Source organism: Meriones unguiculatus, chromosome 16, assembly GCF_030254825.1.
Source record: "Meriones unguiculatus strain TT.TT164.6M chromosome 16, Bangor_MerUng_6.1, whole genome shotgun sequence".
NCBI classification, from domain to species: domain Eukaryota; kingdom Metazoa; phylum Chordata; class Mammalia; order Rodentia; family Muridae; genus Meriones; species Meriones unguiculatus.
In genome coordinates, this window is record NC_083363.1 from 4,681,461 (window position 1) to 4,702,826 (window position 21,366).

General features: G+C 48.3%; 1 protein-coding gene, 1 long non-coding RNA gene and 1 pseudogene across 4 annotated transcripts in view; 1 reads left to right on the forward strand and 2 right to left on the reverse strand.

Moving 5' to 3' along the window:
- LOC132648319 (uncharacterized) overlaps positions 1-15,085 on the forward strand; it is a 43,918-nt gene extending 28,833 nt beyond the window's left edge. Inside the window, exons 2-4 of the long non-coding RNA XR_009586689.1 lie at positions 3,105-3,216; positions 8,685-8,713; positions 14,956-15,085. This is a non-coding gene — a long non-coding RNA (uncharacterized LOC132648319). The remainder of the gene's footprint in view (positions 1-3,104; positions 3,217-8,684; positions 8,714-14,955) is intronic.
- Slc26a8 (solute carrier family 26 member 8) overlaps positions 1-21,366 on the reverse strand; it is a 64,467-nt gene that overhangs the window by 25,606 nt on the left and 17,495 nt on the right. For 2 of the 3 annotated variants that reach the window (XR_009586688.1, XM_021633496.2), the window contains exons 4-11: positions 20,473-20,589; positions 17,998-18,179; positions 14,047-14,211; positions 12,150-12,299; positions 9,231-9,313; positions 2,837-2,984; positions 1,860-1,973; positions 714-791 (exon numbers count right to left, since the gene is read on the reverse strand). Coding sequence is in view for 1 of the 3 variants with exons in the window: in XM_021633496.2 (XP_021489171.1) it covers positions 714-791; positions 1,860-1,973; positions 2,837-2,984; positions 9,231-9,313; positions 12,150-12,299; positions 14,047-14,211; positions 17,998-18,179; positions 20,473-20,589 (1,037 nt within the window). In the remaining 2 variants the exon portion in view is untranslated. The remainder of the gene's footprint in view (positions 1-713; positions 792-1,859; positions 1,974-2,836; positions 2,985-9,230; positions 9,314-12,149; positions 12,300-14,046; positions 14,212-17,997; positions 18,180-20,472; positions 20,590-21,366) is intronic. The other variant, XR_009586687.1, reaches the window with a different exon arrangement.
- On the reverse strand, positions 3,033-4,528 carry LOC132648318 (small ribosomal subunit protein eS19-like; annotated as a pseudogene).

Here is a 21,366-nt window from a genome sequence, read left to right on the forward strand (position 1 = left end):
GTTCCCACAACTGAATCTGCTCTTGCCATTCCTCAATGAATTCCACACCTAAAACTGAACTTAGAGCTTGATGACAGCAATTGTGTTTCTTGACCACTCTCCATGAACATGACATGAGCCTGTTCTACATGAATATGCGCGTGTTATGTAGACTCGTGTTTAATGTCCAGCCTTGTGAGGGAGACACGGCTGTGTGCTGTGTCTGTGGCTTGGTTCATGAGTGCTGAGGGTGGTTGTACCTGTGCGTGCACACAGAGGACAGAGGATGCCCTCGAGTGTCCTGCCTCACCCGCCGCCCTCCAGCACTGGGTTGCAGGTGCATGCAGCCACACTGGCTGTTACATGGTGCTGGATATTCAAACTCAGGCCCCATGCTTACATAGCAAGCACCCTTCCCCACTGCACCATCCCCTGCTTCCAAGACGTCATTATTTAAGAAAAAAGGCTGGAGCCTCCCCTGGGAACCACACAAAGGCAATTCTCTGCAGCTCGACCAAGAGCCCATCTTTCTTTTACGATTTATTTCTCTTTATGTGGATGAGTGTTTGCCTGCATGTATGTATGTGCACCGTATGCATGTGATCCCCTGGAACTGGAGTTATAGAAAGTTGTGAGCCGTCATATGGGTGCTGGGCTCTCCCGTGGACAGCAGCCAGTGCCCTTAGGCACCTAGTGGTCCCTCCCGCCCCCAGACTCCTTGTCTCCTGACTTACATTGGGCAGATTGTGGAAGAAGTTTCCTATCTTCACCATCAGGAGCAGCATCACACCTGCGCCTACCAGAGATGCAAACTGAGGAGACAGAGCTGGTTCAAGAGAAACCGTCAGGAATGCGTTGGTCCCTGTCTGAAACTGAGGCCTTCTGTTTTCTGGGAAGCATGCCCCCCCCCTTTTTTTTTTCTAAAAAAGAACTGGGTCTTCAGCATACCTTTTAGGATCTTACTGACATATTTGACACATAGTAGGTACTTCAAACGTGTCTTATGAATGCTGTCTGGGAAGTTTCAGTTTTCCCTGGAGTCCTTACTGTCACAGCTAGGAACTATGAATCTCCCTAGATATGGCTTGTTTTTCTTAGCGTTCAAAACTTTAGCCACCTCCTCACACAACGCAAAACTCCAACCTCAAGCACCTCACTGACAGCCCCAAGTTCCACCCATTCAACTTCCTGTATAAATGAATGTCCCATCTACTCCCGTGTTGCTGGGAGCTTTGACACCTTCCTGTCTTTAGGGGTGTTTCATCTTTTCTTTGTTTTGTATTTGAGATAGGATCTCATGATGTAGCCCTGGCTGTCCTAGAACTCAGTGTGTAGACCAGGCTGGCCTTGAACTCACAGAGATTTGCCTGCCTCTGCTTCCCTAGTGCTGGGATGAAAGGCGTGCGCTATCATAGCTGGTGCCTTTCATCTTTTTAAGGGCTGTTGTTATTTTATGTGGATGACTACCTTCCTGCATGCATGTATGTGCACCATGTCATGCCTGGTGCCTGAGGAGCACAGAGAGGGCACTGGATCTTCCAGAACTGGAATTACAGACAGTTGTGAGCCACCTGATAAGGCTCGGAATCAAACCCAGGTCCTCTGTAAGAGCAGCAAGTGCTCTTGACCAATGCACCACTTCCCCAGCACCACCCTGGGGCTGGAGAGGAGTGGGTGCTGGGATTACAGGCTGTGCCCCATCCCGTAACCTTTACAGACAAAATCTGAGCAAAAATCAAGGCGAGCATGAAATCCAAACTCTTCCCAGACATTCCCCTTGAGATCAGCCCAGATGAAGCCCTTCTGTGGACAGACATGTGGCAGATGGCATCTCTTTCCTTATGTGGACACACCAGGGGTAGGCTTCCTTCTCAACACACCTGCTGTCTTCCTCCAGATTTGTCTTGGATAATAGTCCTGGCCAAAGCACCCGTAAACACATAAGATCTGAAAAAGGAGCTGACCACGTTGCAAATGCCGATGGCTATTAAATCCTGTGGAGAATCAGCAGAGCTTTTGAGTCCACTTTTTGTTGAGGAATCTGATTTTGAGCTAAAGGTTCACTATTTTGTGAGGTCATGTTAGGGTCCTTACACCCTCCCAACAACACCTGACTGTAGCCTTGGGGAGCACACAGGGAGGGCCAGTCTGATTTTCTAGATCAAGTTGTGTCTCTGCCCTTACTTCTGATCATAAGGGAAATGTCTTCTGAAAGACAAAGTAGTAATGACTGATTCTTGCCTTTTTCTCACGACTCCTGGAGCTGAGTGCTAGCCTTCTCCCCACTCCACACTAATCTAAGTGTCTGGCTAGGACACCGTTTGCTTCTGTGTCCCTCCTGAGTTCTAGGGAAAGGACCACTCTCGGAGTAGTTGGATATTTTTTAATGACAGGTACAAGCAGTCTGGTGTGTATGCCATCCCATGGCACCTGTGCCCCTGCATGTGCCTGGCTTCTAAGGCCAGAGGGAAGAGGAAGAGGAACTCTGCTCCCTCATCACTGTTTTAAGACAGGGTCTCATGTAGCCCAGGCTGGCTTCACTGGCCACATAGCTAAGGCTGGCCTTGAACTCCTGATCCTGCTTGCTTTCTGAGCGCTCGGATAACAAACATGCACCACCCCACCTGGTTCACTCCTTTGCCTCTCTGTACCATATCCACTGTAGGGGAACAATACTTGTACAAATTCAAGAAGGTTCACAGTTACACATTCTCCACCTCTCAGTAACCTTATGTGGTTACGGTCCAAATTATGGTTCAAATAACTGGTTAAAGAGGAACAGAACCTTGAGGTTGGTGGAAGGCCCACAACAGAGAACAGTCATGCTGGAGAACAAGACCACGTAAGGCCCCCTCACCTGGTTGGAATTGACTCTGTAGTTATGGAATCTGGCAATCTTCTTGCCCAGAGATATGAGCAGAAAGGCACTCACTAGCGATAGAGAAATGGCTTGTGAAATGATATTGTGAAGAATGCCAAACTCTGGAGTCTCAGGGAGCACAAAGCTGCAATGGAAGAGTGGAATTACTGCTGGGTGGCAAGATCCCGCTGCGCTTCTCCCATTCTGTCCCTATGCCGGCAGACCCCATGCTCCCTCCTCCACTTTTTTCTTTTTTTAAACGCAGCAATGGAGGCAGCAGCTTGCCAGAACAGCCGAGGAACAGAGCCAAGTTACAAAGCCCGTCAAGATAACCTCCTTGCTGGCCCTCTGCTCCTAGTTCCCACCTTGCAGGACGGGTGAGTGACGGGTGTGTGGAGGGGATGTTTCTACTGAGGACCTTCTGGGGTGTGTGCTGCAGGCTGGCGCTGCACCAAGATGCTTTAGAGTTAAAGTGCTCCTCAAGCCCCTTCCCATCACACCCTCAGCACAGCGCACCACTCACTGCCCTTCATCCAGGCACCCACAAATCCCACCCATACCTTCTTTCCCAAAGATTTTTGGTTTGTTTTATTATCTCTTTGAATTGGAACCTCGGGGAGTGCAGGCTAGTCTGGAGTCCCTGGTCCCCTCTCTCTTCCCTCCCCAGGGCTGCAGTTACAGCTGTGCACCATCATACCTGGATCACTGAACTGCAAATTTTATTTATTTATTTTTATGAAAGAGGCAATATATTACCCTCACGTCCTATGTTCTCATGCTTCCTGTTGGCAGCTGCCACCTGTCTGGCGACCCCGTCCACCTCTCTCTGTCCCTGAGGTGTTAGCTTGTGGCCCCCATCTTGGTCCATTTTCAGCCCCTCCAGGGCTTGGAGGACCAGCAGGCCACACTCTGGAGCCTCTGCTGAAGCGGCTGGGCCTCACGCCGTTTCTCTGCTGTCCTCCATAGATCTTGCTATAGAGCTAACCCCTGGGGGCAGCCCGAGTGGAGAACCAGTTCTCACCAAGGGGGGCAAGCTCTTTAGTCTGGCCAGCTTGACTGTGTCCACCCATTCGGGACTTTCAGCCTCCCGGACTTTCTGAGGAAGGCTGCCAGAGCTCTGAGGAAGTCCTGCTGGTTAACATCTTTTACAGTAACTCCAGGCCTCATGCAGTCTATGGGCTGCCAGCCAGGGGACAGAGCAAACTTTACACTTTAAAAAATAAATTTTCTGCCGGGTGGTGGTGGCGGCACATGCCTTTAATCCCAACACTTGGAAGGCAGAGGCAAATGGATCTCTGTGAGTTCAAGGCCAGCCTGGTCTACAAAGTGAGTCTGGGTCACCCAGGGCTCTGTTACACAGAAAAACAAACAAACAAACAAAAACAAACCAAAAAACCAAAACGAACCAAACAAACAAAAAATAAAACAAAACAAAAAAAACCATTTTCTGGTATGTTAACAAGATAATAAAATAGTGGTATAAATAACTTTATACCAATGTATTTGGTAATTCAGAATAAATGGGCAAATACTTTGAATGACTCAAATTAGCCAAGTGTTCTCCAGGAGAGACAGAGAACCCAGTGCACACACAGTGATCACACACGGTGATGGTGACGGGAACTGTCAACGTGAAGAATCCGGAGTCCCCAGGGACATGAGCCTGGGGACATCTGGCCATGTCTGGGACTTGTCCTCATTGCACTGGTTGGGGTGCTGCTCCCTGGCTGGAACCTGGAGAGTAGAGAGAGGGCGCTGGGCACCTCATGCACCTCCCCTGCTTCCTGCTATGCAACGCTGTGGCCAGCTGCTTCAAGTTCCTGCAGCACGACCTGTCCAGCACGACAGGCTGGACCCCTGCAGCAGACGCTCGAGTAAGCCCTTCTCCCTTAAGTTGCTTTCGTCAGAGAGTGTTTTATCATAAGGAAGTGGTCAAGACAGTAACAGCTTTGTTTGACCACACCCAAGCTGGGCTTGAGCTTTTGCCTGTAATAAGCCCAGAACCTGGGAGGTGGAGTCAGGAGGGCTGGCTCAACGCCAGACTTCAAACTTAGGCTACCTAAGACCCTACTTCAAAATCAAACTAAATAAAAAGAAAAAAAATTAAAAAAAAAAAGCACACTAAAACCAGAATTATAGTTAGGAGCCTTCCCACGGTGAAACCTTTAGGCCTGCATAGCTTCACTGGTGGATTCTACCAAGTACAAAAGGAAGAAATCAGGCTAATTTTATAGAACCTTCTAGAAGCTGAAGACATTATAAGGAATGGACAACCCCAGGCCAATCTTTCTCCCGAATATAGTGGGAGAAATCTGACCGGTGTATAAAATGATGGTGTGACAGAACCACAAGGGCTTCCTTCGGACACAACTGGCTTGCCCTTCAAGCGTCACGACAGAAGGAGACAAAAAAGGAAGAGAAATCCTGATGGCTGGGGAGGGAGCGTGTATATATGTGCATACATATACATCTTACATGTAAGCTACCTTATATATAACTTCATGCTGACACAAGCCTTTAAGCCTAATTTAGCATGGCTGTGCTCCATCTTTCATTTCTCTGTCTAACTTTGTAGGTCTGGTAAAAACTGCCTTCTAAATCTTTCAGATATTGTTTGTTCTTTGCAATTCTTATTTTTTGAACCTCACTCCCATAGCCATCAACCATGTGTACCCGTGTGTGCTTATGTGTATGTGTGTGTGTGTGTGTGTAGTGTGTACGCGTGTCTGTTTGCAAGAGTATATGCTTGTGTGTATAGTTGTGTATGTGTGTGTGTTTGTGTGTATGTTTATGTATATGTATGTGTTGTGTGTATGTATGTGTATATTTGTGTATATGTGTATATATGTGTATCTGTGTATACTGTATATGATGTATATCTGTATATGTATGGTGGGTGTGTGTCCAAAATGCTTACTGTTTTTATTATGTTTTACCATTTAATCAAATAGACAAATACATATGGCTGCATATTTGAATTCATCGTCACAAACAATATAGAGACCCACAGTGAGACCAAGTGTGTCCTAACACATTTGGAAAAGCTATTTTGGGGTAGACTTTCTGCAGAGCAAATAATAGCTTATCTAATTAAAATTTCCTTTAGATCACGCTTAAAGCCCACTTTTCCTGTTATGTCCTTTTATGAAATTGGGTAAGAATTTGACTATTCCAAAGGGATATAGAATAAATATAGTTCATTATCCAAACTTCAACAATAGAAACCATTATTTTTCCCTCCTACTTGTCACTCAATTCTTAACAGAAAATCAGGATTAAAAAGAATACACACACACACACACACACACACACACACAGTAGCTGGGCACTCTAGGAGGCAAAGGCAGGTAAATCTCTGAGTTTGAGGCCAGACTGTTCTACAGAGCAAGTTTCAGGACAGCCAGAGCTGCATGAAGAAACCCTGTGTCAAACAACAAACAACAAACAAAGAGTTGAAAACCTAGTGGCCAGAATTAACACCCTGGCACCCACAGTGAAAGGAGAAAACTGATCCCCAAAAGTTGTCCTCTGACCTCTACCTCCATGGTGTGGAACATCTATGCCCAAACATCCCCAAAATAATAATGATGTAAAATTAAAAATATAACAAAGGAAGCCGGGCGCTGTGGCTCTCGCTTATAATCCCAGCACTCAAGGAGGCAGAGGCAGGCGGACCTTGATGAGTTCAAGGCCAGCCTGGTCTACAAAGTAAGTTCAGGACAGCCAGGGCTACACAGAGAGACTCTGTCTCAAAACAAACAAACAAAGAATGCAGAAGCTGGTGGCGGGGCACATCTGTAATCTCAGCACTTGGGATGCGCATGCTGGAGGAGCGGGAAATCAAGACTGCGCTGGACTGCCTGCACCACAAAAGCAAAAAAGCCACCACAGGCAATAAAACAGAAGACACCGCCAGGAACTGTGGGCATGGCTGCACTGTAGTTGGTGCCCAGTTTGACCAGTTCCTGGCAGACATGGATAAATACAAGAAGGGGCTCAAATAAAGAACATTCAAAGCAATGTTCTCTCTATGAGCCCTTGAATCTCATGGTGGAAGATAAGCGGAAGTTGGGCTGTGTGCATTGGAAGCCGTCAGGAATAGGAACCAGGCCAAGAGCTGGCTCAGCAGGCCATGCTCACTGACGCTCTCCCCCGAGCCTGATGAGCCGAGTCTAAGGAGAGAAGCACCTCCTGCAGGCTCCTCTGACATGCTCTTCCACGAACCTGTTTCCCTCTTCCCCAGAAATCTACAAAAAAATGTTTAAAAAGAAGGCAAGTTGGGGCTGGAGAGAGAGTTCCGTGGTTGAGGGCACTGGCTGCTCTTCCAGAAGACCCAGGCTCAATTCCCAGCACCCACATGGCAGCTCACAACTGTCTGTATCCAGTTCCAGGGGCTCTGGCACCTTCACACAGACAACAGTAAAAACACCATAACATAACATAATAAACAAACAAACAAACAAATAAAGTTGCCAGGTTCGGTGGTGCACACTTTTAATCTCAGCACTCAGAAGGCGGAGGCAGGTGGATCTCTGTGTCTCAGGTCAGCCTGGTCTACAGAGTGAGTTCCAGGATAGCCAGGGGTGTTACACAAAGAAACCCTTTCTCCAAAAAAAACAAACACAATGAACAAAAGGTTATCATCACAGATTTTGGAATTATCCAGAAACGAGTTCAGGTGATAGCTGTGCCACTACCTGGATGTCTCATGCCTTATTTCCTCAACAAGACAGTATCTTCTTCTACTACTGTGCAAGCAGATGAAGTCCATTCCCTGACTGTTCCTATCACCTGCCTTTACCTTGTGCTTCCTCCACATGGTCTACAGATGGTGTCTGACTGTTGAATCTCTACTGTTGAATAGGATTTCAAACGCATTTGGCCATCACTGCATTTCGCAGGGACCTGTCAGGACATGGTTATATCAGACGGCCCACCTGTCACTATCCTGGAGCTCAGCCAATGCTCCCAAGGCTTTGGGCCTCCCCTTCGTGCCATGTGGAGTCATAAGCAGTGTTCAAAAGCCTGCCTGGGGGTCAAGACACTGCGGTCTGGTTCTTCCTGATCCAAGTCAAGGATGGTAACGGTCCAAGGGCAGCAAGAGTCTGCCCTGTGCTGCCCATGCAACAGATGAAACCAAATGCAGGGCTGCCAGCTTCTTCAAAGATAACCCGCCCAATTAAGAGGAGAACGTTGCTCAGAGCCGCCAGCTCTTCAAAGAAGAGAACGTTGCTCAGTGGCAGAGCGCCTGCTTACCCTGTGTGAGACCCCAGCTTCAATCCCAGCACAACTTAAACAAGAGAAGGAAGGAGAGGAAGGGGAGAGCGGCTGCGACCCACATTCAAGCAGGTGACAGTGAAGCAGCAGTCCCTCCTGAACATGGAGCCTGTTCCCTCTCAGAGCACAAACAGTGATCTCTCCTACCACCCTTTTGCCGTTGTTTTATTTTTCTGGGGGGAGGCAGGGTGGGTAGTAGTCTCATGCAGGCCAAGGCTAGCCTTTAACTCCTGAAGTCCCAATCCACCTGCCTCCACTACACGCCTGGCTTTCTTGTTCTACTCCTGAAAGTTAACCAGACAAGTGTAGGGCTCTGTGATACCCAAAATGCCTACAGAAAAAGAATACAGTTTCTTTGGTGTCTGGCATTCACCTGACAAGTGCTCTCTCTCTCTCTCTCTCTCTCTCTCTCTCTCTCTCTCTCTCACCCTGGCTGTCCTGGACTTACTCTGTAGACCACGCTGGCCTCAAACTCACTGAGATCCGCCAGCTTCTACCTCACAAGTGCTGGGACTAAAGGCATTCGTAACACACCAGGCTCAATGTTTTGCTTTGTTTTTGTTGACAGGCTCTCTAGGATGAGAAAAGTGACCAGAGGTAAGTACGGAACAAACGAGGCACTGCGCTGGCCCGCTTCTTCACCGATGCTTGTGTTCTGCACTTGATCTTACACAAAAGGCTGAGAATGTCTTTGTGCCCTAAGAGATCTTAGCAGTAGCTGGATAGTGCTAGAAAAGACCATGAGGCAGGCTGTGTAGAGAAGCGCTGAGAGAGGGCTCCTGAAAAGGGAACAACTGGTCATGGAGGCACATGCATGTCACCCTAGCACTTGGAGGCTGACGCAAGAAGATTGTGAGTTTGAGGCCACCCTGGGCTATATAGCAAGACCCTGTCACAAAAACATAAAGAAAAAGCAATCTTGAAAACTGGAATGATGCACATGCCTTTAATCCCAGCACTTGGGAGGCAGAGGCAGGTGGACATCTGAGTTCGAGGACAGCCTGGTCTACAGCCTGAGTTCCAGAACAGCTAGGGCTACACAGAGAAACCCTGTTTCAAAAAACCAAAACCAAAGCCAAAACCAATAGCAAAGAAGAAAAGTGGAATGACTGACCTGTAAGGAATCATGTTAATCAACACCTTGCTGTTTTCCGTAGCCATGCTTATCTTGTTTGTAAGTACAGTGAAGCCGAGAATCTGTCGGTCGTTAAAGCAGAAGCATATAATTAATACGGCGCATTGCTTCCAGAACGAGGTGCTCAGAGGCCCCAGCACAACAGTCAATGAAATGTGGTCTAGGCTGACTCATGATTGTCAAGAGAGGCAATCTGTTTCGGTCCTCCAAGCTCCTTTGGCATTGGAAGCAGAGCAGTAGCAGCCCGGGTCTCTAACTCATGGACGGCCACAGGGAGACAGCTACCAGAGCTCCGGGTTCAGGGAGTCTCCATCTCAGAAGAACACGGGGTGGGCCACAGAGATGCTCATGGAACAGGGCACCTGCTTGTTCTTCCAGGGCAGTCAAGTTCAGCTCCAGCACCCGCACAGGGGCTCAGAACCATCTGTGACTGCTGCTCCAGGGGACCCAGCATCCTCTTCTGGCCTCTGAAGGCCCCTACATTTACATGTACATACCATGACATACACACATATGAGGAGAAGGCAATTAAAAGAAAAGTCAAGACTGTCTCTGACATGAACTCAGTGGCTGGCTCTTTGACCCCCGGACCCCACCCAAGGGAGTAGCAGCCTTGCTAGGCCACAGAGGAGGACATTGCAGCCAGTCCTGATGAGACCTGATAAGCTAGGGTCAGATGCAAGGAGAGGAGGTCCTCCCCATCAGTGGACTTGGAGATGGGCAGGGGAGATGAGAGACGGTGGGTGGGATTGGGAGGGAACGAGGGAGGGGGCTGCAGCTGGGATACAAAGTAATTAGTATTACTTTGTATTTACTAATTAGTAGTAAAAAATAAAAAATAAAAAAAAAGAAAAGAAAAGTCAAGGTAGAAAGCAACAGAGGAAGAAACATGATGTCAACCTCTGGCCTCTACATGTGCTCACATGGGAGCTCTAACTTCATGTGCACACACACACACACACACACACACTATTTAAAATAATAAACATTTTGGTAGAGATCATTTGTACAACCTGGTGGCTACAGTTAATAAGAGACTTGTAAATTGGGAAAGCAATTAGACCTTAAATGTTCTCACAGTGAAAGATGATCGCTGGTTGTGTGGTTCTGTGTCTGTGGCTGGTTGTGGGGTTCTGTGTCTGTAATAACAGAACTTGTGGGTAGGTTGAGAGTTGGAGGCCAGCTTGAGCTGTCCAGTAAGATCCTGTTTCAAAACTAAAGCAAAACAGAGGAGCAGAAATGGTATTCCTGTGCAGTGACAGAAATGTTTGACTGAACATAACTATGACATGCCAAACATCTCCTCTTGCAAACAAATATATAAAATCCCAATGTCAAGTATGCCTGACAAAACCTCAAAGTTTTCAAAAATGAAAACACAAACCACATGACTGACTTAGCAGCTGCAAACACTTGCTGGGCGCTAGCCTGACAACCTGAGTTTGATCCCTGGACCCACGGTGGAAGACGGGGTCAACCCCACCAAACTGTTCTCTGATCTTCACACGTGTGGGACTTACATGCTTGCATGTGTGGCATACACATACAAATAATAAATGAAACTAAAAAATATAATGAAAACAAAAGCATTTCATAGCACATGGCTGAAGCTCCAGCACTTGAAAAGCTGGGGCAAGAGGACTGTCAGGAATTTGAGGCCAGTCTGGGCTATATGGTGAGAATCTATCTTAAAATACCAGAGAGAGAGACAGAGACAGAGACAGAGACAGAGACAGAGACAGACAGACACAAACACAGAGAATTTTTTTTTTAAATAGCATACATTTAAAACTGTATTCAGGGAAGAGGGCTCAGTGGTTAAGAGGTCTTGTGGAGGCCAAAGAGATGACTCAGTGGTTGAGAACACTGTCTGTTCTTCCAGAGGACCTGATTTCAATTCCTGGCAACTACATGGTGGCACACAACCATCTCTACTGGGATCTGGTGCCCTCTTCTGGCGCGCAGGTGTACATGCAGATAGAGCACTCATACATAAAATAAGTAAATAAATCTTAAAAAAAAAGTCTTGCAGAGGACCGGGTTCAGTTCCCAGCACCCACACGGCAGCTCACAAGCATCTGTAGCTGCAGTTCCAGAAGATCCAGCCCTCTTTTCTGAATCCTCAGGCACTAGGCACGCTTGTGGTGCCTTACGCACATGCTGTAAGGCACCCAGGCACATAAAGTAAAAATAAGTAACTTAAGAAAAAAAGACTTTTGTTTTTTTATTTATTATTTCTAAAGTATTCTGCCTGCATGCCAGAAGAGGGCACCAGATCTCATTACAGATGGTTGTGAGCCACCACGTGGTTGCATGGGGATTGAACTCAGGACCTTTGGAAGAACAGCCAGTGTTCTTAATCTCTGAGCCATCTCTCCAGCCCAAAATAAGAACAACTTTTAAACACAACAAAACCAAAAGCCCTCTAACAGCTTTGCCCTCATTCACTATGCTCTTTTACAATTCCCATCTGTGTTGTGTGCCTGCCCTGGGCGTAAGAATGTCCGTGGAGCCAGGAAAGGCAGGGAACCTGGTTCTGGCAGTGGAGTTGGGTTCGGAGCCTCCAGAGGGTGGTCCCGGGAACTGAACTCAGATACTCTTCGAGCAGACACTACTCCCTCCCCGATCTCCCACTGCCGACAAGCTTTCTACACACAGCCCTGGCTGTCCTAGAACTCGCTCTATAAATCAGGCTGGCCTCAAACTCGAGGTCTGCCTGCCTCTGCCTTCCAAATGATAGGATTAAAGGTGCAGCAAATACTCTCAACCACTCCCTGCTCTTGATTCTTGTTTTATAGTGTTTTCTTTGCCTTCCTGGGTTGCTTGTTTTAGGCTTTGTTCTGTTTTTTAAACACGTATTTACGGTGACTCATGGGATCGGGCCTCCAAGACGCCTACCAGAAACAGCTCCATGGGGAACTCGATGGGGTAGCGGTTGAAGGAGATGCGGATGCACTTGTTGACCCTCAGGGCCACCACGGCGGTCAGGAACAACAGAATGCTGGTGGAGTTCGCTTTGGGGAGAGAGATGCAGTAGTTGATTATGTTCTGAAAGAAGAAAACGTTGCAGAGGCTTCCTTAGGAACATCGCAGCTGCTCAGATCCAGGACAGGACATTCTTCTTCGATGGAAGAGCAAAAAGAGGAGGTGCTTGGCCCAAGTGCAGCACAACTGGGCTCCACTGGAACACTGTGAGGGGCAGGTGCGAGGGCACAGGTGTGAGGGCTCCGTGCTGGGACCTAACCTTCGGTCTCACTCACACATGCTCTTCCACTGAGCTACTCCCCCGTCCTCTTCCTAGCTCTCCTTTGGAGACGAGCTCCCATCAAGGTGCCTCCAAAAAGGGGAGATTTCAAGTCTGAGCCATCAGACTTGGCTGAATATGCTTTTCTGTTTTGCTTTTTTTTTTTTTTTAATTTAGTAGATACTTTTTTTTTTAAGATTTATTTATTTTGTATATAGTGCTCTATCTGCATGTATGCCTGTATACCAGAAGAGGGCACCAGACCTCATCATAGATGGTCATGAGCCATGTGGTGGCTGGGAATTGAACTCAGGTCCTCGGGGAGAGCAGACAGTGCTCTTGACCATGGAGCAGTCTTTCCAGCCTGAGAAGTAGATGCTTTAAAAGGCATAATGCTGGATAAGGAGAAAATATACTTTATATGTTTCATTGTAAGAGAAAGGACCTGGGCCTGGAGAGATGGCTCAGAGGTAAAAGGCACTGGCTGTTCTTCCAGAGGACCTGAGTTCAATTCACAGCACCCATGTGATGGCTCACAACAATCTATAACAAGATTTGGTGCCCTCTTCTGGCATGCAAGCAGAATACTGTATAAATAAATAAATAATTAATTAAGATTAAAAAAAAAAAGAGGAAGGACATCAGAATCTCTTATGGGGATTGGAGGCTGAAACAGGGTCTCCTGGTGTAGTCCTGGTCAGCTTGGAACTCGCTATATATAAAGAAGGTGACCTCAGAATTACAGAGATTTGCCTGCCTCTGCCTCTGCCTCCTGTGTGTAACCGCTCTTTTTATTAATCTGTAGGCTGTTATTTTTCAGTTCACGCATGCTCTTCAGTTGAATTTGTTTTCATCTTTGCAGTCAGGGCACTTACACCCTTGTGTATTTAGCATACAAGTCTAATAGGTGGCAGCACGTGGTAGGGAGAATTATGAAATAGTAACTTTATGACCAAAGTAAACTTTTTTTTAACATTCAGTTACTTAGCGCAGGTATGTCTGAGTGTGTGCAGAAGCACAACATTAGGGAGTCTACTCTTCCCTTCTAGCAGGCGGGCTACAGGGATGTGGCTTAGCCCAACACACTCGCTCGCTGACGGCCGTCTTCACCAGCTGAGCCGCATCATTGGCCCCACTGCCAATTCTTTTTTGTTTTGTTTCTGGAGACAGGGTTTCCCTGTGTAGCCCTGGCAGTCCTGGAACTCACTCTGTAGACCAGGCTGGCCTCCAACTCAGAGATCCACCTGCCTGCCTCCCTACTCCTCCAGTGCTGGTCTTAAAGGCATGTGCCATCACTCCTGCTCCATGGCCACATTTTAATGTAGACCATCTAGTTTAGAAGGTTAAACTGAAGCGGTTATTACGGCTGAGCACATGCTCCAACTGGCTTCTGCACTTGACCAAGACCCTAAATCTACAGGAGACGCGGAGCTACGTCTGGGCCCTCTTATCCTTTAGGGACAGGCAGAAGTCTGTTCACTTGGGCCAACTTTTGGCCAACTTTGGACCAGAGAAGGGGTGTGAACTCTGGGGGATCTTGGGGTTACTCACATAGAAGAAGGAGATGGGACCAGCGTGAAAACTGATCATAATCCCAAAGATGCATGTCAACTGGGCCAGTATGATGTGCAGGGCCACAGCAGCCAGGTAGGCGCTGATCGCTGCCTCAGGAAGATACGTGGTCACAAAGCCCATGCCCAGCACACCCATTGACAGCTGTGGGAGGAGGGGAAGAAAAAAAAACACAAAGGCAGATGGGTCGTTATGTTGGCCAGCTGTATGTCACCTTGACACAGGCTAGAGTCATTGGAGAGAAGGGAACCTCAATTGAGAAATTACTCCACAAGATTGGCTGCAGGCAGGCCTGTGGGGCATTTTCTCTCTCTTTTTTTTTTTTTACTTTTTAATCTTTATTTTTATTAATTACACTTTATTCACTTTGTATCCCCCCATAATCCCCTCCCAATCCCATCCTCTCACCCCCTTCTTCACACTTGCCCCTCCCCAAGTCCACTGATAGGGGAGGTCCTCCTCTCCTTCCTTCTGATCTTAGTCTATCATATCAGGAGTGGCTGCATTGTCATCTTCTGTGCCCTGGTAAGGCTGCTCCCCCCTCAGGGAGAGGTGATCAAAGAGCAGGCTAATCAGATTATGTCAGAGGCAGTGTCTCTTCCCATTACTATGTAACCCACTTGGACACTAAACTGCCATGGGCTACATCTGTGCAGGAGTTCTAGGTTATCTCCATGCATGGTACTTGGTTGGAGTATGGGTCTCTGGGAAGACCCCTGTGTTCAAATTTCTGGTTCTGGGGCATTTTCTTAACTAGTGGTTGATGGGTGAGGTCCCAGATGGTAGGCTGGTGGTCCTGGGTTCTATAAGAAGCAGGCTGAGCAAGCCATGAGGAGCAAGCCAGTAAGTGACACCCTCCATGGCCTCTGCCTCTGCTTCTGCCCCCAGGTTCCTGCCCTGCTTGAGTTCCTGCTCTCACTTTGATAATGAACTGTTACATGGAAAGGTGAGTGAAATAAGCCCTTTCCTCCCCAAAGTTGCATTTCTCTGTGTAGCCCTGGCTGTCCTGGAACTCACCCTGTAGACCAGGCTGGTCTCAAACTCCGAGATCCACCTGCCTCTGCCTCCCCAGTTTGTCATGGGATGTCATCACAGAAGTATCACCCTAAGAGAGTCATCAAGCCAGCAGCAGCACTGCCTGCACTCCCCAGCAGCCCCATGGCCTCTGCTCAAAAGATTCCCGACCAAAAATCAGGGCCACCGTGGAGAACTCCCAGGTTCTCTTTCCCCAGTGAAATGGGTTCCCTGGGTGCTGACTCCCAACATGCACCCCCTCACACTCCTCCTCTCTCTTCCAGAACACTGGCAGCTGCTGGGCTCTTCACTCTGCCCTCTGGATGGATGTGGAGGGAGCAGCACAGAAGGCCGAAGGGGACAAAGTTCACCTTTCCGAAGGCCTTGGGCCAGAGCCCCTGTCGTCTCCGTGGGGAACGCACTTGTTCACGGAGGAACAGACAACCAGGAGGAGCACTGTGGTGTGGTACACACACCTGCAGCTCCAGCACTTAGGCGTGGAGGCGGGAGGGTCAGGGGATGGCCACCGGGAGTGTAGGAGCAGCCCACGCTGTGTGAGACCCTGTCCCACAACAAGCAAGCATGCAAACAAACCCAAGCACCACAGTGAACTTCCTGGCCTTGTGACTGCCGTGTTTTAAGAATGATTCAATAACTGCCAGGCAGTGGTGGCTCACACCCTTGATCCCAGAACCTGTTGACCACTGCACATACCCAAGGACACACAGGAAAATCATACCACTGAGTCATCTTTCCAGTCCAAGGCTCCATTTCCTGTAATTTTTTTAAAGGACACATTTAATTTTTACTTATGTGTATGTGTCTGTATGTCCACGGGCCCGGGCATATAGTGGCCTGCGGGACCAGAAGGGGTCGGATCCCCTGGAGACGCATGTGGTCGTGAGCTGCCCTGTGGAGCTTCTGTGAGAGCAGCCAGGGCTCTCACAGCTGAGCCGTGTATCAGCCTCCAGCCAGCCTCTAGCTCGATTTCCTTTTGATGTGTCTCTGCGTCTCTGTGCATGTGCAGTTGCATGCAGGTGCCTGTGGGGGCCAGCAGAGGGCACCGGATCCCATGTGAACGGTGTTACAGGCAAGAGTGAACCTGACACGGCCCAGGTCCTCCGCCAGAGCAAGATGCACTCCTAACTGGCGAATCGTATCTCCAGCCCCAGCTTTCGGTGACCTGTTTCCCTCTCTCTCACTACTGTTCACAGTGCTCCTGTGTACACAGAAGCAGGCCCATCTGGTTGTGGTTCCTGGCCGGCTGCCCCACTGGTGCTCATGCACAAGCCCCTCTCTTCCACTGGAGTTTCCAAAAAGAAATCTGCTGTTGTTTGAGGTGCTTTCCCTTTGTGGAAAGTGCTTTGTTCTGGGGCTTGGTGGACATTTTCTCCCCTTTGCCTTTAGTTTTCAGAAGTTCATAATTTCTCTCCATGTGGATTTCTACTGTTTTTCCTACTTAAGAGTTTTTTTCAGCCTGTTAAATTTGCACACTAAAGTATACAAATGTGGGGTGTATATAGTAACCATTTTATAAAAACCTCAACTATGTCCTCATTCATTCATTCATTCATTCAGATAGTCTCATTATGTGTCCCAGGGTGGCCTCAAACTCCTGGGTTCAGGTTACCCTCCTGTCTTGGTCTCCCAGATAGCTAGGACCAGAGGCATACGGCACTCGGAGAGAGATGTTCCAGTGCCAGTCCACCCCCTGTAGAGTAATCACCTCCCTAACGCTTACAATGTGACGGGCTCTTGCTGAGGTAATCCTCCCCAGAGCATGGGGAACACGCTATTCCCACTTGATACACAGACGAGCTGAGGTTCACTGTGGTGTAAGCATTTCCAAAGCAGCCAGCCCACAGGTGTCGGTGCCGTCCACAGGGGCAGCTTGGCGTCTGTGGGCTCCTAGGAGAGCTTGGCTGATGAAAGGCAGCCTCGGGGACCAGCCAGAGCATGGGCCAGTTCAGGGGGCAGAGACGGAAGCTTGGAACAATGGGCTGTGTATGTTGTGTGGTGGTCAGCTCGCAGAGGGTATCCGTGTCAGCACCAAGCACACGTGGAGGCTCTGGTGAGCCACTGTGTTACTGTCCTTCAGCTGCGGTTCTTATTCTGGTCACCGCAGAATCCAATGCCACCCCAGGCTCTCTGACAATTTTCAGGCCCACATTTAGCTTGTGAGACCAGAAGTCTTTCACCTTCTTGTCCAAGGATTAGAAAAAGTGGTATCTAGATCTGTCTACAGGTATATATCTACGTATAGATATCTAGACATATAATTTTTTTCCCTCAGTGTAGCCCTGGCTGTCCTGGAACTCATCCTGTAGGCCAGGCTGGCCTCAGACTCACAGAGATCCACCTGCCTCAGCCTCCCAAGTGCTGGGATTAAAGGTGTGTAACACACCTGGCTTGAAAAAGTGGTTTTGGAAAGGGAAAGATCAGGAATGGGCTCCAGGCCCCCAGACTACCCTCTTTCTCACAGGAAGAAAGGCTGGCGAGTCCTACTCACAGTGGTATTCTAAGTCAGTGTGGACAGTTTCTAAGGGCACGGAACCACATGAGCTCCAGGAGCGGCTCCTAACAACTGCTGTGTCGGTTCCCGCACTGCTACGGCCAAATGCCAAGCAAGACCGGAGGGCGGCGGCAGGAGCGTGCAAATGGCACTCCTTGCTTACTCACATCCCAAAAAACAGCAAGCGGGGCAGAAAGGAAATGGGACTGGCTTATAAAAACCTCCAGGCCTGCCTCTGGAAGCCCACTTCCTCCATGGGGCTCTCTGTCTTGCAAAGGTTCCACAGCCTTCAAAACAGCACCCCAGCCGGGACCATGTGGCCACTCACAGTTGTCTTCAGGGGAACATTTCACATTCAAACCACAACAGACCTGTTTCTTTAAGAATTCAGACTCAGCTCCTACCTGAATAATTCCAGTCAGGAAGGTTGTGGTTGCCACCACGCTTAAGGAGTTATTATAGTTTACGTAGAAGTTGGGATTAGAAAAGTCATCCTTGACAAAACTTCCCATGATCAGGTGACCATTGTTGAATGGTTTCTCCTTCAGGACATTGATCATCAGAGCACTCATAAGGAAAAAGGGACCTGCGAAAGAAGTTTGGGGAACAGATTTCAAGTTTAGGAATGCCAAATTATTCTTATTATTTAGCGATTACCATTGAGAAGGGAGAAAGAGCAGGGAGGAGAATTGGGGCCTCACAGAGTTCAGAGCTGGGAGTTCAGGTGTTTCATCTCTGTGGGCATGGAAGCTGGGACTCTCCGACAGACTGACTGGAAATCTCTGTCAGGCGTAGCCCCTGTGCCTGGCACTGGGGGGCAGAGACAGGTGGAGCTATACGGATTCAAAGCCAGCCTGGTCTACATGGCGAGTTCCAGGCCAGCTACATAATGATCTACATAGTGAGACCCAGTCCAAAAAAGGGAAAAAACTCAAAGCAGAGAGAGGAGGGACGGTGTCATCAGAGTAACAGGAAGTGTCATCAAAATACCAGGAAGAAAATAACATCTACTGCTTCTCCAGGCTTAGCCAAATGCAAGGCGAGACAAAACTGCCTTCAAGTGGTGTTTTATCGTGGGAACAAAGGTAAAACCCACCTTTGATGCTCTAATCCACATCTCAACAGTACCTGAACATGACTGCGAGCTGCCTTAGGAATTCAGGAATATGGGAGCAAAACTGTTTTTTTCAGGTTCAAATGGAAACCCAACATGTAGCATGTCTGAGTCGAGCATGGGAAGATGCCCTTGCTGAAGCAGAGCAATACTTGTGTCTGGCTAGAGGTTGGGGTGGTAGCCAGGCTGCGGGCAGCACTGGCAAGGACACTGGACAGGACCCGAAGACTCGGTGGTCACCTCAGTGAAGGGGGCAGTGGGGAGCCTTTCCACAAAGCTTGTGATTTGACTTCCACACAGGTGCACCTACACTGCAAAGATCTTCTGATGACATGAGCTTAACTACTCTGCTCACTTTGAAGTTCTTGGGTGGACTTCTGACCTTGGGATGCATCTACCCCGTGGACCTGAGGGTTTGCATTACTATGGCACTCTTCTTATTGCGGGTTAATAAAGCTGGCAACTTATATTTTAAATCATGGAGTTTCATTATTATGGATCCAGGGGATAGATTGATCTATTCTAGCATTATTAATGAAAATCACCATGGACTTAATTTTTTTTCAGATTTATTAATTTGTTTCATGTGTATGATGGGTGTCTTGCTTGCATGTATGTCTGTATACTAAATGTGTACCTGGTTCCTATGGAAGTCAGAAGATAGCAGCAGTTCCCTTGGAACTGGAGTTATAGATCATTTGGTTTTTTGGAGACAGGGCTTCTGTGTAGCCTTGGCTGTCCTAGAACTCACTTTTAGACCAGGCTGTCCTTGAACTCACAGAGATCCACCTGCCTCTGTCTCCCAAGTGCTGGGATTAAAGATGTGCCCCACCATGTCCAGGGCAGCCAGTATTCTTAACCACTGAGCCATCTCACCAGCCCCACGGTTTGATTTTTAGAAGTACTCAAAGCTGAAGATTATCTTAAGTCTCTAAAAACACTTCAGCCTTGGCCTTCTGAACACTGCTAGAACTGCAGGGTTATGGAGAGAGACAGAGAAAGCCTGTGCACTTTGCACTGTGGGACAGATGTGGAGTTTGGAGGCCAAAGGTGAGGACGTTACACTTCGATCTCAAACACCCTATGTTGAAGCCCTAGTGTTCATGCTGCTGGCAGGAAATGAAGTATGTCCTTGAAGACATGCCCTTGAGGATAGCTTGTCCCCTGCCCATGTGTGTGTGCATGTATGTGTATGCATGCATCATGCATACATGTGCACGTGTGTGAACTCATGTACACATGAGTTAATATGTGTGTATGCATGAATGTGTTTGTGAATGTGTCTGTGTGTGTGCACGTGTGTCTTGCAGGTGTACCTGTGTGTGTTCATGTGTATGTGTGTACGTGCATAACTATATGTGCATACATACATGGATGTGTCTGTGTGTTCGTGTCTCTGCACATGTGTGTATGCACATGTATCTCTGTGTTTAAGTGTGATATATACATATGTTTCTATGTGTGTCTGTATGCACCTATATATGCATGCGTGTGGGTGTGTACATGTTTCTTGGCTGCCACGGGTGAGCTGCTGTGCTCCACCATGTACTTGAGATTATGATGCTCAGCTCTGAGACAGGCACAGAAACAATGGAACCAAGTGATGGACTGAGACCTCACCAACCGTGAGCCAATGGAAGCTGCTCCTCGGTGAAGCTCGTGTTCCCCATGTTCCCAGGGACTTCCTTTTGGTGACTGAGAGCTGACTGGTGCTGACTACTAAGTAACAAGTAAATAGCTCCTGTGGCCCCAGCACCGAACTCACCAATGGACATTTGATGACATGATCCAAGTATTACATAAATAACTGACGAGCAGAAGGCAGAGTAAGTGACGTTGAGGGGAGGAACCAGCTGCCTCGTCAGCAAACTCAGTGTCAGGCCTGAAAAGAAGAATAATTCAATTAAGCAGAGACAGTTTGGCTTTAAGAGTTACCTTAAATAGAAACTGCTAAGAATGAGGAGATCATGTGTGTAGAGTCATATAGTAGCCAGGCTGGCTTCAAGCTCACTGTGTATCTGAGACTGACTTTGAACCTCCTGAGTGCTGGGATGACAGGTATGAGCCATTGTGCCAGCTTTGGAGTGCTGGAGACTGACCCCGGGGGCTTGTGAACACTGGCGGCACTTTACCAACTGAGCTACACGCCTCGCCCTCCACCTCAGCTCTGTGTCGACAAGCACGGGAGGAGCACAACGCGGTGGCAGGTGCTCTGGCTCCAGCATCCTAGTGCTCATTCCTGTGGGGACCCGGAAGGCCTGGGGGCTGGACAGACGGCTAAGCAGTACCAGGCACTTGCTCCTCTTCCAGAGGACCTGGCTTTGGCTTCCAGAACCAGCGTTTTGAAGCAGACGGCCACCTCTAATTCCAGTTCCAGGGGATTGGATGCCTCTGGCCTCTGAGGCGCCCGCACTAATATGTGCATACCTACACACAGACACATATACACACACACAGACACACAGACACACAGACAGAGACACACACAGACACACAGACAGAGACACACACACACACAGACACAGACACAGATACACACACACAGACACAGACACAGATACACACAGACACACACACAGACACACAGACAGACAGACACACACACAGACACAGACACACACACAGACACACACACAGAGACACACACACAGACACACAC